General features: G+C 35.0%; 1 protein-coding gene across 4 annotated transcripts in view; it reads left to right on the top strand.

Annotated features, from left to right (window-relative positions):
- The window catches only part of DPYD (dihydropyrimidine dehydrogenase), a 796,351-nt gene that overhangs the window by 379,980 nt on the left and 401,227 nt on the right, over window positions 1–15,144 (top strand). For all 4 annotated transcript variants that reach the window (XM_025417538.3, XM_035718273.2, XM_049111637.1 and 1 more), the window contains one exon: window positions 7,392–7,576. In XM_025417538.3, coding sequence (XP_025273323.1) covers window positions 7,392–7,576 — 185 coding nt within the window. The remainder of the gene's footprint in view (window positions 1–7,391; window positions 7,577–15,144) is intronic.

The raw sequence follows: 15,144 nt of genomic DNA on the forward strand, positions 1-15,144 counted from the left end.
CAAATAACATTCATTGAGTTCCTCTTATGTGCCAATTTGTGTAAGATGCTGAAGAAGGAACTGACTCATATATGGTCCCTAAGCTCAAGGAGTGGTGGACGCAAAGTAACTAAAATGAAGTCACACAGTGACTAGTTTAACAAAAAGTGGTTATGGTTAATTTAACAAAACGGGAAAAGATAATTTTTCATTGGAAGAGTTGACCTGGAGGCTATTATCTGTAAAGCTTGTCAAAATTAGAATTCTTTGCTATCTCTCTAAACCTCACTCTGGTTCATTTTAGCTATTTCAGTGGTCCCCATTGTGAAACTTGAAGAGACTATTTTTGACTCATTCTTGTCTTCTTCTTGTCCTTCTACCAAAGGTCAGTGGCAAGGAGGAGTTTGGAGTCAGAAATAATTGGATTCGAATGCTGGCTCTGCCATTCCTTGGCCATATTTAAGATGATAATACCTACCTTAAAAGAGTTGTTTTGTGGTCTAAATGAGATTATTATATGGAAATGTACAGCCGTACCTGCCTCATACAAGGGTTCAGTAAATGTTGATCGCTTTTCTTACTGTTCTTCATTAGGGGAGGATGATAAAAATGAGGAGTAAGAAGTAACTAGGAGAATCTCCTTTGCATGAATTGTCAGAACATATTAATTTTTTAGATGTTGAGATCATTAGAAAGAGAAGATTCAAAGATTATGCCAAGATTTTAAAAATCTATCTCTAGCTCCTTTGAGAAAGGAGACTAGAAAAAAACAATAGTGGAGATTGAATGGTGATCATGGAGGCAGGTGGAAAATCAGAAAGTGTGGTATCATTGAAGCCAAGCTAAGGGACATTTATGAAGAGGAAGTGGTTATCTGTTGAATATTGCTGAGAAATGGAGGAAGGCATTGCTACAGTTTGGGTGAGACAAGTGAAATGCCTACCTGTACTTGAGCCTAAGGTCCTGAGCCTAAGGACCTTCATAAGTTTTGTTCATTGGGTGCCTCATTCCACCTTAGCCTGGTCCTGAAACAAGGTGATCACTGAGGAGAGTTGCTGGATGTGGCAACCTGGAGCTAATCAATCATCTTAGTGAAAAGAGTTTTAGTGAAGTTTTGAGAGGCAAATGCAGATCTAGAATGACCTAAAAGTTGAGAATACTGTACGTGTATGTACATGCTTATAAGAAACATTTAATTCAGAAGGAGTGGTGAATAATAGAATATATAATCTATGGAACAAAATGCCGAATGCTGACAAAGGCTCATGTGAAAGGACTGGCCTTTGTTACGAGAGAGAGGTTTTTTTGTTTGTTTGTTTGTTTGTTTTTTAATAAATAAGAAGAAAGGATACCTGGGTGGCTCAATTGGTTAAGCATCAGCCTTTTGATTTCAGCCCAGGTTATGATCCCAGGTTTTGAGATTTAGCCTCCAGTTGAGCCCCAGGTGTGGCTCTGTGCCCATGGTGGATGTGGAGCCTGCTGGATGTGGATCCTCTCTCTCCCTCTGCCCCTACCCCCCACCCTCTAGACAATGGGATGACCAGAGAGTTTTATATAATAGATTTGATGTTCTTTATGAAATATAAGGGAAGACCTTCTGACAAAAATATAAGCAAGAGAAAGGAGCTTGGTCCATCAAAAGTTTGAGGAGAAGAGAAAAAGTATAAATGATGATCACGATGAGTAGAAGACACAAAAGAGCAAGCTTACTAATATCAGTCATGAAATAGTGAAAGGCCCAGGAGAAGTTTGTAAACTGGGCTTTGGATGTGATGATTTGGAAGGAACAGTACAGAAACAATACTGGAATCTGAACGTGCCAGAATAAAAGAGCTTGAAGTCGTGTCTAAAGTCATTGTCATAGAAATGAAGTTAAAGGCATATGACTTGAGTTGGGAAGACAAAGATGGGATGAATAGGAGCCAAAGCCCAAGACAGATCATTTAAAGATAAACAGAGCCTAAATAGAGTAGCATTCTGCAAATCAAGAAAGAGATAAAAATTAATGCGATAGAAGTCTTGGATGCTACAGGAAGGCAGAAGGGAGGAGGACTGAGGTCACGGGATTTAGGAACCATGGAGATCATATTTTCATTAGAGGGACAGCTTAGAAAAAGCATACTTGGGTGGTGAAGAAAGTAAGCAATCAGTGTAAGTTACTCTAATTAGGTAAAGGAGGAAGTTAGAATGAAAAAAGAGAACCATGCCAAAACTAAAGTTTTTCAAAATAGAAGATGAGATGAGAGAAGAAATATGAGAAATGCAATATTCTAAAGAGAGTCAGAGATGATATTTGAGGTCCTGGAGAAGTGGGAAGATGCACAATCAAGGTTCACGTTTGAGAGGTTTACAGAAGGACAATGATAAATCTCCACTGTGGGTTCCATTGTGTCTGTGAATGGACTGCATATTGATTCAAATACTTAGAGGCAGAAGGGAGATGTGAAGAAAAGTTCATGGCATCCAAACTTGATATTCTTAGTGGAAGGCATTCTTTGGAGCTGTCCCTTCTTTACCCCAGATTATTTTGTTGAGACAGAACTCTGATATCCTGGCCCTGTAATTAGAATTCATTTGCTTTTGGTGAGATTGTGCTTTCAGCTCTGAATTACTGAGATTATTACCTCAGCTTGCCTTTTTTGTTTCATTGTGCTTCGGTCCTATTGGCAAATAGGTTATGCAAAATTAAACAAGTATATAGATGAATTCATCCGTGTTTTCAAGGTATCATTTTATTATAAATGTTGAAATTTTTTAGCCCCCCATTGTTTTATAGTATATAAAACACTCCAAAAGAATATCAATAATCCTTCTTCATTATGATTTCTGTTGTATTGTTTTATTGTTTATGCAGAATCAATTTATATTTATGTACTAAAATATAACATTCTTGACATCTTTTTATAAATACTGAGAAATATACTTGTCATATGCTTGTGGGTTTCTCTTCTATGTATATGACAGCACAGCTACATCAGTTTAATTGACCTTGGCAATCTGCATCTGCTAGTGATGTGTCCCTGAGGGACGGTTTCTGCAATTTTAAGCTGTGGCTTAGTGAAGAACTTGTGTGTCACAATACAATTAAGTCTATATAAAAAAATCATTTCATGCATAACATTAAATTGACTAAAAGTTCTTATTTCGAAACCATTTCTTGTTTTAAAGCTACCTCAGAGTGTCTTTGTTTTTTAAATAAGCTCATTCGAACATAGTAGTAATTAAAGCAGAAAATTAACATAAATCTTGAATGTTTGGTATGAATTAAGGATGTTTTTGTTCTTTTTAAAGACTGCATAAAATTCCAGGCACCATATCACTTAACACATTTCTCTCCCATTTGCAGAATAACATAGACTGTGAATAAGCACGTTTTAGGGTTCTTTTTCAAGTTCTTTTTCTGTTCAACCAAGGAGCTACTGGGACATATGCTGCAGTCTCATGGAAATCCGTGGGAAAAGTGTGCATATCATAACAGAAAATCCCTCTCCCCTCACTCCTGTTATTTTATAAACAAGGAAAAAAAATACAATCCTTCTATTAATATTCATTTAACACTTCATAGGAAATGGCAAGCAGTTATTTGGTTTGCAAATGTAAATATACATTTTTCATCCACTTATGCTTTCACTCCTTCCAAGCTAGATAAAGGCAGAACAGAAGATGTGCTTCTGAGATTTATTTTATTGTATTTCAAGTTAAACGTATCAGCAGAGATGTAAGTGAGCTGTGAGAAGTTTATAGAAGAATAGTTACAATGATGAGGAGGATGAAAGTCTTCCTCATAAGATGTAGCTAAATAAATGAACTTCTTTCTGACAAATTATGCATAAAATATGTATGCATTTTTTTCACTTAATCCCTGATTTGAGTTCTAAATTGAATACTTTGGAGCTTACAAAATAGGGTTATAAAAATAACTACTATATCTCAAGAGTCATTGAAATCATGAAAGGTGTTATTTGGATCCGTAATCATAGCCGATGTTTCAATAAGTTAATGGATTATCCCCCTTCCTTTATCTCTATTTCATTATAAATGTCGAAATCTATATATATATATGTATGTATATCTATACACACACACACACACAAATGAACACATATAGATCATATATTTAAATATTGAGTCCACTGTGCCAACAGGGAAATGATCCGAATCATTTGATGTTCAAGTTGTAATGAACAGTCATTCTTGCATTAGCTGCTTAGTGCCACTGATAGAAAACATTTTTTACCTACTGTAGCATTTCTTTTATATTCATATAAATTGCCCATGTTCTATTTTTCCAAAGATGCTTTGTAGATATTGACAAGTCAACATATTAGATATTAAAGTGGAAACAAATGATCTGCATTTTGATCGATGTAAGCTTTGCTGTAATATATTAATAACATCACAACCAATTGCTTGACCTCATTGTTTTTTCTGTTTATTTTTTAAGTGAAACTATGGACATGCTAAACTTGAAGGCCTTTAGAAATATTGGGGGAGAAATTGAGTGGATAGTTTTTAAAAGGGGGCTGAGATAATTTTCAATATGAAAGAAAAATCCTTTTCTTTTTTGGTACACAGTGTCAGAGTGTTGTTTGATTATTCGTGAGGTTAGCTGGATATTACAAATGATAAAATAATTAAAACAGTTAATATTCAGGTCTAAGACTTCAAGATATAAATGAATAAAATATTGAAGAAAGAGCATATTTTCAAAAGTAAACATGAGTATGTATGAATGTTTAGGGACCTAAAATCATACAATGCATACATAATGGAAGACCCGTGAATAGAATAGTGCTTTTGAATTCACAAATAAATGCTCCTAGGGTGGCTTATGGTGTTGGTGCTAAATATTTTAAGAAATGCAAGATTTACTTATTAAACTTAGAGTAACATCTCCTGACTACTTATTGACTGAGTTAGAGATGGAGCTCTAATATTAAAGTAAATCATACTATTTACATTTTTTAAGTCATTAGAAATTATAAAACATATCACTTAAGGACTTCACTTTAATTCAGCAAGCATTTAGTCAGTACCTATTGTGTTTAACACACAGTACTCCAGGGTTAAGTCAAGTTTTGTGAGGCCTGAAGCTTATATAATTTGAGGACTCCTTTATAAAAAAGAAAAAAAAATTACAAACTCAAATTTAGGCACAGAACCTTAAAAGAGGACCATGCAAATGAGAGACCCGAGAGCTTAAGCTTCAATAACTTCACGGTATATATGTCTTTGACTCTAATAGCTACTGTGGGAAATCAAAGATAACTAAGGCATAATCCCTGCATTGCTCAAGTTTAGAGTGAAATCTGTACTAACCTTCAAGGATACCCCTGTAAAAAAGCATGAGGAAAATGTATAAAAGGGCTTTGATCTCCTCCTGGTGAAATAATTTTGGATTCCTACTCATTTAAAAATCTTTATTTCAATTGTCTATATAGAACAAAGTTGTATCAAAATCTTGGACAAATAAGGTCATTTCTTACAGGAGAATTATTGTTTACTGTCTCTATCTCCATTACATAAAAACCATTCAATGGTGGTGTGTTCCAGTTACCATTATTATCGTAATAGGTTGAATTGACAAACAATGCTTACTATTGGCTTTTTTGCAACTCAAGTAACTGTCAACAGATGGTAGTGATGATCTGTTAGGCGATGGGGAACAAATGATAAAGGTGTCTTTTCATGTGACCTTTAAAGACATTAGAAAAATCTTCTCAAAATGCCATTCTGCATTGAAAATAATTACATGAATATTTAATTTTACTCTCAATGAAAGGTGAAATCACATCAGAGATATAAACACTATTAGATTTTTAGATAAGAACCTGAGCACAATAGCATTAACCCATCTGTTCATTCATTCATTCACTCATTCATCCATTCACTCATGCATTGAATTGGGTGTCTCCTATGCTCCGAGTACTGTAAGTAGGCTTTGTGGTACAGTGACCAGCAGCATGGACACATTCTCATGGAATCTACAGTTTTGTGGGGAACATATAATTTGTGGGGAACAGTACTTCCAGATAGAAAACAATGACGTTTTATTTTTATGTCTTGTTTTACTATTATTGTTTAGAAGAAATGGTTTTAGGTTTCAGAATATTTTTTTTTTACATTTGGTTATTTTATTTTAAACTTGACTCAGTAATCTATTTAACAACTAACTTTTGTGTTCCAAAATTTTACAATCTATTTAAGTTGTTATACTCTCTTTTCAATTAAAGTAAAGAATAGCTCCATAAGTTTGTCCTGAGATGTTGTACTTAATATTCATGACATGAATACCTGGAGAAAACATTTAATCCTAAACACTGGCTCAGTTTGCTCCATTATACATGATGCTACTATCTTTATGCTCTTCTTCTCTTGATGAATCCTTTCTGTGACTTATATTCTTTTATCTCTTCCAAATATCAGGATCATATGTCTACTCAAAGATATATGTTTGGATATTTTTCTTAAAGGAACTTGAACTCTTTCTTGTTTCATGACACATTTGGATTCACTGGAGTACAGCAAATAATTTAAAATTCTTTTACAAAGCAATTTCCACAAGGAACCATTGGTAGTGTTTGCATTTGTTGATTTTTATAAAATAAACAGAAACTGATGGCTAATGTAGCTATATTCTAGGTCCATTGCTTAATACTCGGTGCAAATATTTCGATCAAATGTAGAAGACTTTCTCTTGTTTTGTTTATAAAACTTCTGGGAAAAGGGAGAAACTGGCCATAGACCCAAATTCACAATATAACTTGTACCTGTTACACACAGGGACAAGCTTAGGATCATATGAGTAATATCATATTTGTGAAAATAAGGGACAAATAAAATCTTAGAAAATTCATTTTAGGGATACCTAAGTGGCTCAGTGGTTGAGCATCTGCCTTCAGCAGCTCAGGGCATTATCCTGGGGCCCTGGGATCAAGTCCCACATTGGGCTCCCTATGGGGAGCCTGCATCTCCCTCTGCCTGTGTCTCTGCTCTCTCTCTGTGTCTTTCATGAATAAATAAATAAAATCTTTTTTAAAAAAAGAAAATTCATTTAAATTCATTCAGAGGGATGTAAATGGATTTTATACACATCAAAATATTTGAAGGGCTATACTTTCCTTCTTGGATCTATACTCCGAGATGTATATATCAGATCTGAAATATTGCCCAAATTTGAAGTTTTCAATGCCTGTATGTGAGGTATACTTTGAATTGGTTAAGTCAATATCCTTAGAATGTATTGTTAACTCAGATACTTCATTAACTTTCCATCTTTCATGGTTCATTAAAAACAGTTGTTTGAATCCCTAAAACAATAATTAAGTCATAATTTTTCGTAATTTTCAAATTATTGTTACGTGGTACACAGATTATTCATTGCCTCTTGCCTTTCACTTTTTTCCTACCAGTAAAAGAAGCCTTGAGCCCTCTAAAATTCAACAGATGGAATCTCCCAGAAGTAGATCCAGAAACTATGCAAACCAGTGAACCATGGGTGTTTGCAGGTGGTGATATTGTTGGTGTGGCTAATACTACAGTGGAATCAGTGAATGATGGAAAGCAAGCTTCTTGGTACATTCACAAATATATACAGGTAGGCATTTGCCATCACTTTTAACTAATTTTTTCTAATGTATATATACTTCATTTATTTTGCTACGCATTCATACAAGCATTTATATATGGTATATCACATATATATTACTTGGCTAACATTTTTTTTAACATGGACTGGAGAGCAGGACTGTTCAGTTGATTAAAAATTCAGTGTGCATTTCTACAGGCAATGCCATGAAGTTATTACTTTTGCTCTGTTCAAAATATTTATCAATGGCTTAAAGACATAGATAATATATTTGTCAAATCTAGATGGTACACAATATGACAGTAGGTAAGATCTATATTCCTAATTATCTTACACAGTCTGGAAGACTATGTCATCTGTCCATTTGAATTAGATGAGTTCCTTTTTTTATAAATTTATTTTTTATTGGTGTTCAATTTGCCAACATGTAGAATAACACCCAGTGCTCATCAAATTAGATGAGTTCCTATCCATTTCCCGAATTATATGCACCTAATTGAAAAAAAAACAAATATTTTATAAATTTCAATTGTAATTTTTCACTCTTCAGTTTTATGAAACGAATACAAAATGTAAAAATGGTAAGCTATAAAGTTGAACATGCTCTTACAGTAACTGGGTGGTTGTGGGGAGAAAAAGCCATAATTACTAGATCTCAGTTGCCTCACTTTTTGACAAAATGCTTTGTTTTCTTCTTGCTCTACAATTTAATGAAATGTAGATACAGTGATCTCCTTTATATAAAATGTTTCTGGAAAAGTTTACTCTTATTAATAAAATTCTTTTTTCCTATGTGGGAGAGACTCTCCATTCATAACATGCTGTCTGCCTCTCTGCCTCTTTTCTTTCAGTTTCTTTTGTTCCCCACCTGCCCACAAAATTCACTTTGTCTTTAATGTTTCCTTGAATATTTTTCTTCCTCTTTGCCATGACCATTTAGTCTTTTCTGGTTGTCCTCCTATTTTTTTCTGCAACTTGTGCAGGACTGCTTACTTACCAGGTAGAGCCTAGACGTCATACCAATTATGTCATATTTTTTTTATGTTTGATTCATTCACCTTTATCCCCCGCTTAGCCCAGCATCTCGGAGTACTAGGCTTGAAATGTTGTGGTTTGGGCCATAGTGTGGTACCCCAGGGCTCTAAAAATGGGTGTAACCAGCTTATAGGTGATGCACAGAGACAGAAGTGTGATTTAGGAAACAACGTTTTGTGGAGATGACAATTCTAAAATTAAGAATGCCGTTTAAATCCATCATAATTCAAAAGGGACTAGGCTGGGGAAAAATGGGAAAAGCAATACAATTTTAAAAGGCAGAAACCCGGGAACTCAAAGGAGAAAACTAGGTAGTAGCTCCAGCTCTAGGGTCTCTAGCACCTGTACTTTGGGGAGTCTCCTTGGCCTCTGAAATACACAGAGGAGCTTAGTTCAACTGCCCGGGATGGACTCCTAATTTGGCCTCTGTTGTTCTTTCTGTTGCAAAGCTTATCATCCTATGTTTATAGTTCCTCATTTTACTCTTCTTGGCACAGCACTCTCAGTGGTCCCAGTGGCACCTTCTTCATGACTCCCTCATCTGTGTTTCCATCTGTGTTCTTCCATGATCCAGCTCTCTATTGATGACCTTCCCTCCTGTGCTTGTTGTGTATTTCTGCTTCACTGGATGTCAGTTGGTTACCTGCACTTCTGATTCACTCCTAGTGAACTAAACATGCTTTCCCAAACCCGTTCTGCCTCCAGCATTTAACATTTTTGATACTGACTTCAAAGCCTCAAAATCAATGTTCCTCAGACTTTAGGTTACTGACTTCTAGATTACTCAGATGAATCCAGTTTTCAAAGTCAGTTTTGAAACCAAAATAAGCCTGACAGCTTCTTATTTTTGTGTAATGGCATTAGAGCAAACACTTGAACACAGGAAATTATACCATTTGCTATATTATATATACCAGAAATACATTAATAAGAAAGTTTATGGGAGAAGTAGGGAACAACACAGTCTTGGAATAAGAGCTATTTCTTAAGAATATATGGTTGAAAGGTTTACACTAGAGTGTTTACACACACACACACTTTTCTCATTACAAAAGAACACTGTTGTACACATCTTTACTTAGGAACTATTTATCTAAATCTTATTTTCCTCTTCTCTCTCTCTCTTGTTTATAACTCCTCAATTCTATCTCTGTAAAGACTCTTTCATACACGCACTTTGATTGGCTTGTTTTTGGTGCCAGATACAATATTTGGTTGACAGACTGACCAGTCTGTTAACTTCCTGAAGAGATGAAAGTAGAATCAGGAGATAAGAGAAGAGGCTCTTGTGGAAGGCCAGATGCAATCTAGTGGATGCGTGAATTCAGTTTGCAGGAGTGAAAATGGTGGGAAGGCAAAGATGCTAAAGAGATTTGAAAGGTAAAACTGAGTGAAAGACAGTGGAAAATAGCCTGTGTTAATTTTTTCCTAAATATTTAAATTCATTTTTAGCTTTTAGATTAAAGTATATAGAGAATATTTACTATATTTGTGATGATTGTGGTTCTGCAGCACTTCACATTTATCATTCCAAAGGATTCCTAAGGGTGTTTTTCTTTTGACTTTCTTTTTATTTGTTTACTTCCCTGGATCAAATAAATATGTACTGAAAAAAAAATGAGCAATCATTTTATTTAGCTTCCACCTACTCAGAAAGGGAAAGAAACAGACTTTTAGGATGAAATGAAAAGTGCACGTGCTTTAAAAATACGCATTGTGAGGAACAGTAGTGTTTGAAATATACAAGAAAAAATGCATGACCAGGAAGAGTTTTGTTTTTTGCTGAAAGCTTCAGATATGTCAAACAACGTGTTGAATTGCATTTTTAAAGATGGAGTAGAAACGGAAGGCAGGTAAAATCCCTGTCATGTAAAATCAACAGTTACACTTTCCCACCTATTGGTTGCATAGTGCTAAGCAGTGATAAGACCAAAAAGGAACATATAGACAAAGTGAGATTTTTCTCTCTCCACACTGTCATTAACTTAGTTCTGGCCTGGTCTATCACCTCTTAAAATTGCCACCACTTCTTCCCTTGTCAAATCCAATGAGCCTATACTGCAACCAGAGTCATCTCTCTAGAGAACAAGTTTGATCCTAATTTCTTCATTTAAAAGCCTTCAGAAAATAAATAAATAAAATAAAGCCCCTTAGATGCTCTTCTTCACACTCAAGATGAAGCCTAAACTCTTTATCTTGCTTGTGATGCTAATTTGAATTTCCCCTACACACCAAGATTTTTTCTGAATCTGGGCCTTTCCCCTACTCCACTCATTTCATCTGTCTAGATCCTACTTGTCCTTCAGGTCTTGCTTCCTTCTCTTCCAGGAATATGTTCCTCCTGTGTGGTCTGTAGCACCTGGTTTCTGTGACTGAAGCCTGCCCACTCATCTGTCTCTACCCAAGCCAGTGGCCATGCTTGTTTGTTGTTATGCCTTCAAAATAAACAGTGTATTCATCTATTAAATAGGAGAAATACGTAAAATGAGATAATTCATTTTAAAGGAATTTAAAGAGGAGTTAAGAAAACTAATGAGTTTGTTATAAAAGTTCATTAACACTGTAAATAAATAATGTTTCCTTCAGATGGAACATTCGCTAAGAAAAAATTTATAATGCCTGAAGTATATTCATGAATGAAGGTTTTATCGCTGCTTGTCTTGTTTTACATTAGTTTTGAGAGAAATGGAACACTAGATAGTATACTTTAAAAATGATTTAATACACACATTATAGTATTAATTCATGCATGCGATCATTGCAATAGTATATTTTGAATTTATTTGTAATATGCTTTTTCAGACACATCGTGCTTATTTAAAGATATCCCGGTTTGGATTTCAGTAATTCCCGTAGTTGTCTAAAGAGAGCTTCACTTAAATTTCATTAGTTAATTTGATCAGTTATCATTTATTGAGTACCAGCTGTTGGGCCCAAGACACTTGACTTTGAGAGAGTACCAAAGTGAATACATGAGGAGAGGTAAAATATAGCAGTGAGGAATTTGGGCTCTGAATTAAACAGACCTGATTTTAACCCATATTCAGCACTTTCCAACTATGTGACCTGAGGCAAGTTACTTCACTCCAGGACATGATCTTTTTAGGGGTAAGTAAATAATTATGAAAGCATTTTAATTAGCTATTTATTTATTTAACCATATATATTCACTTCTCTGTCCATGTATGTATCCATTCATGCATGAATTCATTCATTCATTCATTTTTTCATTCAATAAATTTTTTAAAAATAGTGCTTTCATCTCTAGATGGTACTAATCAGTAGGTTTATAAATGTAAATTAAAACATGAAACTTGCTATTACTAATCTCACAGTCTGTAAATTGTAAGCTTACAGCTAATACGATATAATAAGTATAGTAACAAAAAATGTAAAAGCACAGGGTAGCATGGAAGAGATAATGATTGATTCTGTCTGGATGTGGGTATCAGGATGTGGAGTCAGCAAAGGCTTCACAAAAATCAAGATACAAATCAAAAGGGAGGGTAAGGCAAACTGAGTGATTTGAACTGGTGGAACATAAAGGGGCCTGCTAGCAAAACTGGATAGCTTGCTTCCTGCCCAGGGAAACCCAGATCAGGGTACTAGCTGGCTGAAGTCCTAACCAAGCTCCACTTACCTAACGGTGGTGTCTTTTGTTGTGGGGCTTCTATTCAGAGGAAGGAGTGCTTTCCTTGAATTTTCACAAAGGTGCTATCTGCTTGCTCTGTAAGACTTGCACCTGTGCAGTGGCTTTTTAAAATTTCCCCAGAAGGCATCCTGAGCTAGTGGAGGCCCTAAATAGAGAGAATATGTAGGAAAAATTGAAGAGAAGATGCAATGATACTGCGGTTAGAACATGATAAGAATACCCAGTGTTGGACTTCCAATTTGGGGTTTGTAATGAAGCAGGAATGTGGTAGGAGTTGTTTGCATAAAGAACTCATAGTGTGGGAGGCCCAGGTGGCTCAGCGGTTTAGCACCAACCTTCAGCCCAGGGCAAGATCCTGGAGACCTGGGATCCAGTCCCACATCGGGCTCCCTGCATGGAGCCTGCTTCTCCCTCTGCCTGTGTCTCTGCCGCTCTCTCTCTGTGTCTCTCATGAATAAATAAATAAAATCTTAAAAAAAAAAAAAGTGATAATGTCAGATTGTTCTTTTTTTAAAGGTCTCCAGGATCTCACCCTGGGCTGAAGGTGGCGCTAAACCGCTGAGCCAACCGGGATGCCCAGCTTTTGTATTAATATAGAAAGAAACATTTTCCCATTTGTCAACATTTCCCTCCTTGAAAGCCTTTATTTTATAATATTAAACTTACTTGTCTTTATTTAGTTTTACTAATGAATGATCCAATATGGCTTCACCTTTCTTGTTTTTAATACTATGATGTTAGTAGGAATCCAGGCATATTTGAATTTTTTTCTTCTCCTTAAATAAGAATTACTGAATATCTAAGATAATTTTGACAGTGTATCCAAAGAAAGAGTATATAATTGGAAGAATGATTATTGCTAAACAAAAAAAAATTTCTATCAGTTTTAAAATTTATTTGCGCTTCCTCTTGAATCTTTCAGGTGGATTTATTTATTTAACCAGTGCACATGTGTATGTCTCTGTGTGTATGTGCACACGTGTGCATGTATGTGGACAGGTGGATAGATAAAAAGTTCTGTACTAGGAAAAAAAGAAATCAACCACATGAACCCATCAACCTTTCTTCTCTAAAGGTGCTTCTAGCAATGTGTGAATGCAAGGATTACCCAGATGAAATAGAGAACAGGCATGATAAAATGGAAAGCTAAATTTACTACAACCAATAAATACTAAAGTAGTCCAAGAGCAGAGATCAATGGTGACTAGAATAATTGGAAAAGATTCACGAAAGAAGTGCTCCCTGATTTTTACCCTCCTTGCTGTTATATTTACTTGTCAATCATTATAATAGCAGCTACTATTTGTTTAGCCTCTATTATGCATTGTGTGTGTTTTGGTTACAATGGGTATCATTATCTTTATTTTTAAATTTTTTAAAAAGATTTTATTTATTTATTTCAGAGAGAGAGAGACAGTGTACAAATGAGGGGAGAGGTGCAGAGAGAGAGAGAGAAAGAGAGAGAGAATCTCAAGCAGATTCCACACTGAGTTCAGAGCCTGCTGCAGGGCTGGATCTCACAATCCTAAAATCATGCCCTGAGCCGAAGTCAAGAGTTGGAGGCTTAACTGTCTGAGCCACCCAGTACCCCTATGGGTATCATTATCTTTATTTTGTAGTTGTTAAAAAAGTCTCAAAAGATAAACCTATTCTAGGTTAAGTATGGTGTCAGTAACAAAGCCAGGATTTGAACATATTTATTCAAATTAAATATTTATTGTTTTCCCCTGGATTGAATTACTTTCCTGATACTTTTTAACTCTGGATTCTTGTTCTTCTTGCTAATCATTTGCAGCCCTAGACACCTTCCCCTACAATATGTGTTAAAATTTAAAAATAAAATAGTGCATTTGAACTTTACCTGAGAGTTCCTCTGTAGTTTGAAACTGAAATGAGAAGATTGTGAATGGAGGCTGTAGCTTATGTGTAACTTAGTTCTGGTTAAAATATACCTTAACGAAAAAAAAAAAAAATATATATATACCTTAACGAGAATGATTAAGTGACTAGAAAAGTTCTAAGATTATAAACATTCCATATCTCCTAACTTCCAGAGAAGTAGAATAGAGGGATAGTCAACTTAATCAATATAATTAAAGACCTAAATTTAATTGTTAATTAAGGATAAAGATGAGGCATTTTAATTATATAGGTAAATCCAGAAATTCATTAACAATGAATTGGTTAAATCTAGAACATTCATTTAAAAAACAGAAGATTATAAAGAAGTTCTCTTAGTCTGTGAAACAAAAATCAATAATTAGTTGATTAATCTGGAAAATTTAAAATAGGGAATTATAAAAAGGATACATACATATGTCAAGCATGTCATAGAGATTTTCTTCTTTCATTTTTCTTTAAAAAAAAAAAACAGCCACATTCTTTTTAATCTAATGGTTACAGCTCTATCATGTTTCTTGTGTATTTATTTATAATATACTGCCTAAAACTTCTGGTTTTGTGTTTTAAAGTGGAGCCCCATATATTCAGGAAACACAGAGCAGGTTCCTGGATTTTTGTCTGATTGCCTGTCAGTCATTTTATTTGTTTAATCCACATCTAATGTGACAGCAACTTCTTTTTTAGCAACTCACCTTGATTATATCTTTTGAAAATATTCAACTTGTTTTTTTTCACAGACTCAACCCCCTTTCTTTTTGCATTCATATGGCTCTTCAATTTATATAATTTTAATTTACATTCTTAAACACAATGGGGTGAGAGACATACCACTGATTCAGTAAGCACACAACTCAAGGGGGGGGAGTAGAAAGTTCTTAGGCACACAGGGTACCCTACTCACTACAAAGATTCAGCACTCCATATCCTTCCTCTTTATCTCACAGACGTACAGGAGAGAAGAAATTAGTCCAGTGAGTCTGTTAGGTGC

Source organism: Canis lupus, chromosome 6 (genome assembly GCF_003254725.2).
Source record: "Canis lupus dingo isolate Sandy chromosome 6, ASM325472v2, whole genome shotgun sequence".
NCBI classification, from domain to species: Eukaryota; Metazoa; Chordata; class Mammalia; order Carnivora; family Canidae; genus Canis; species Canis lupus.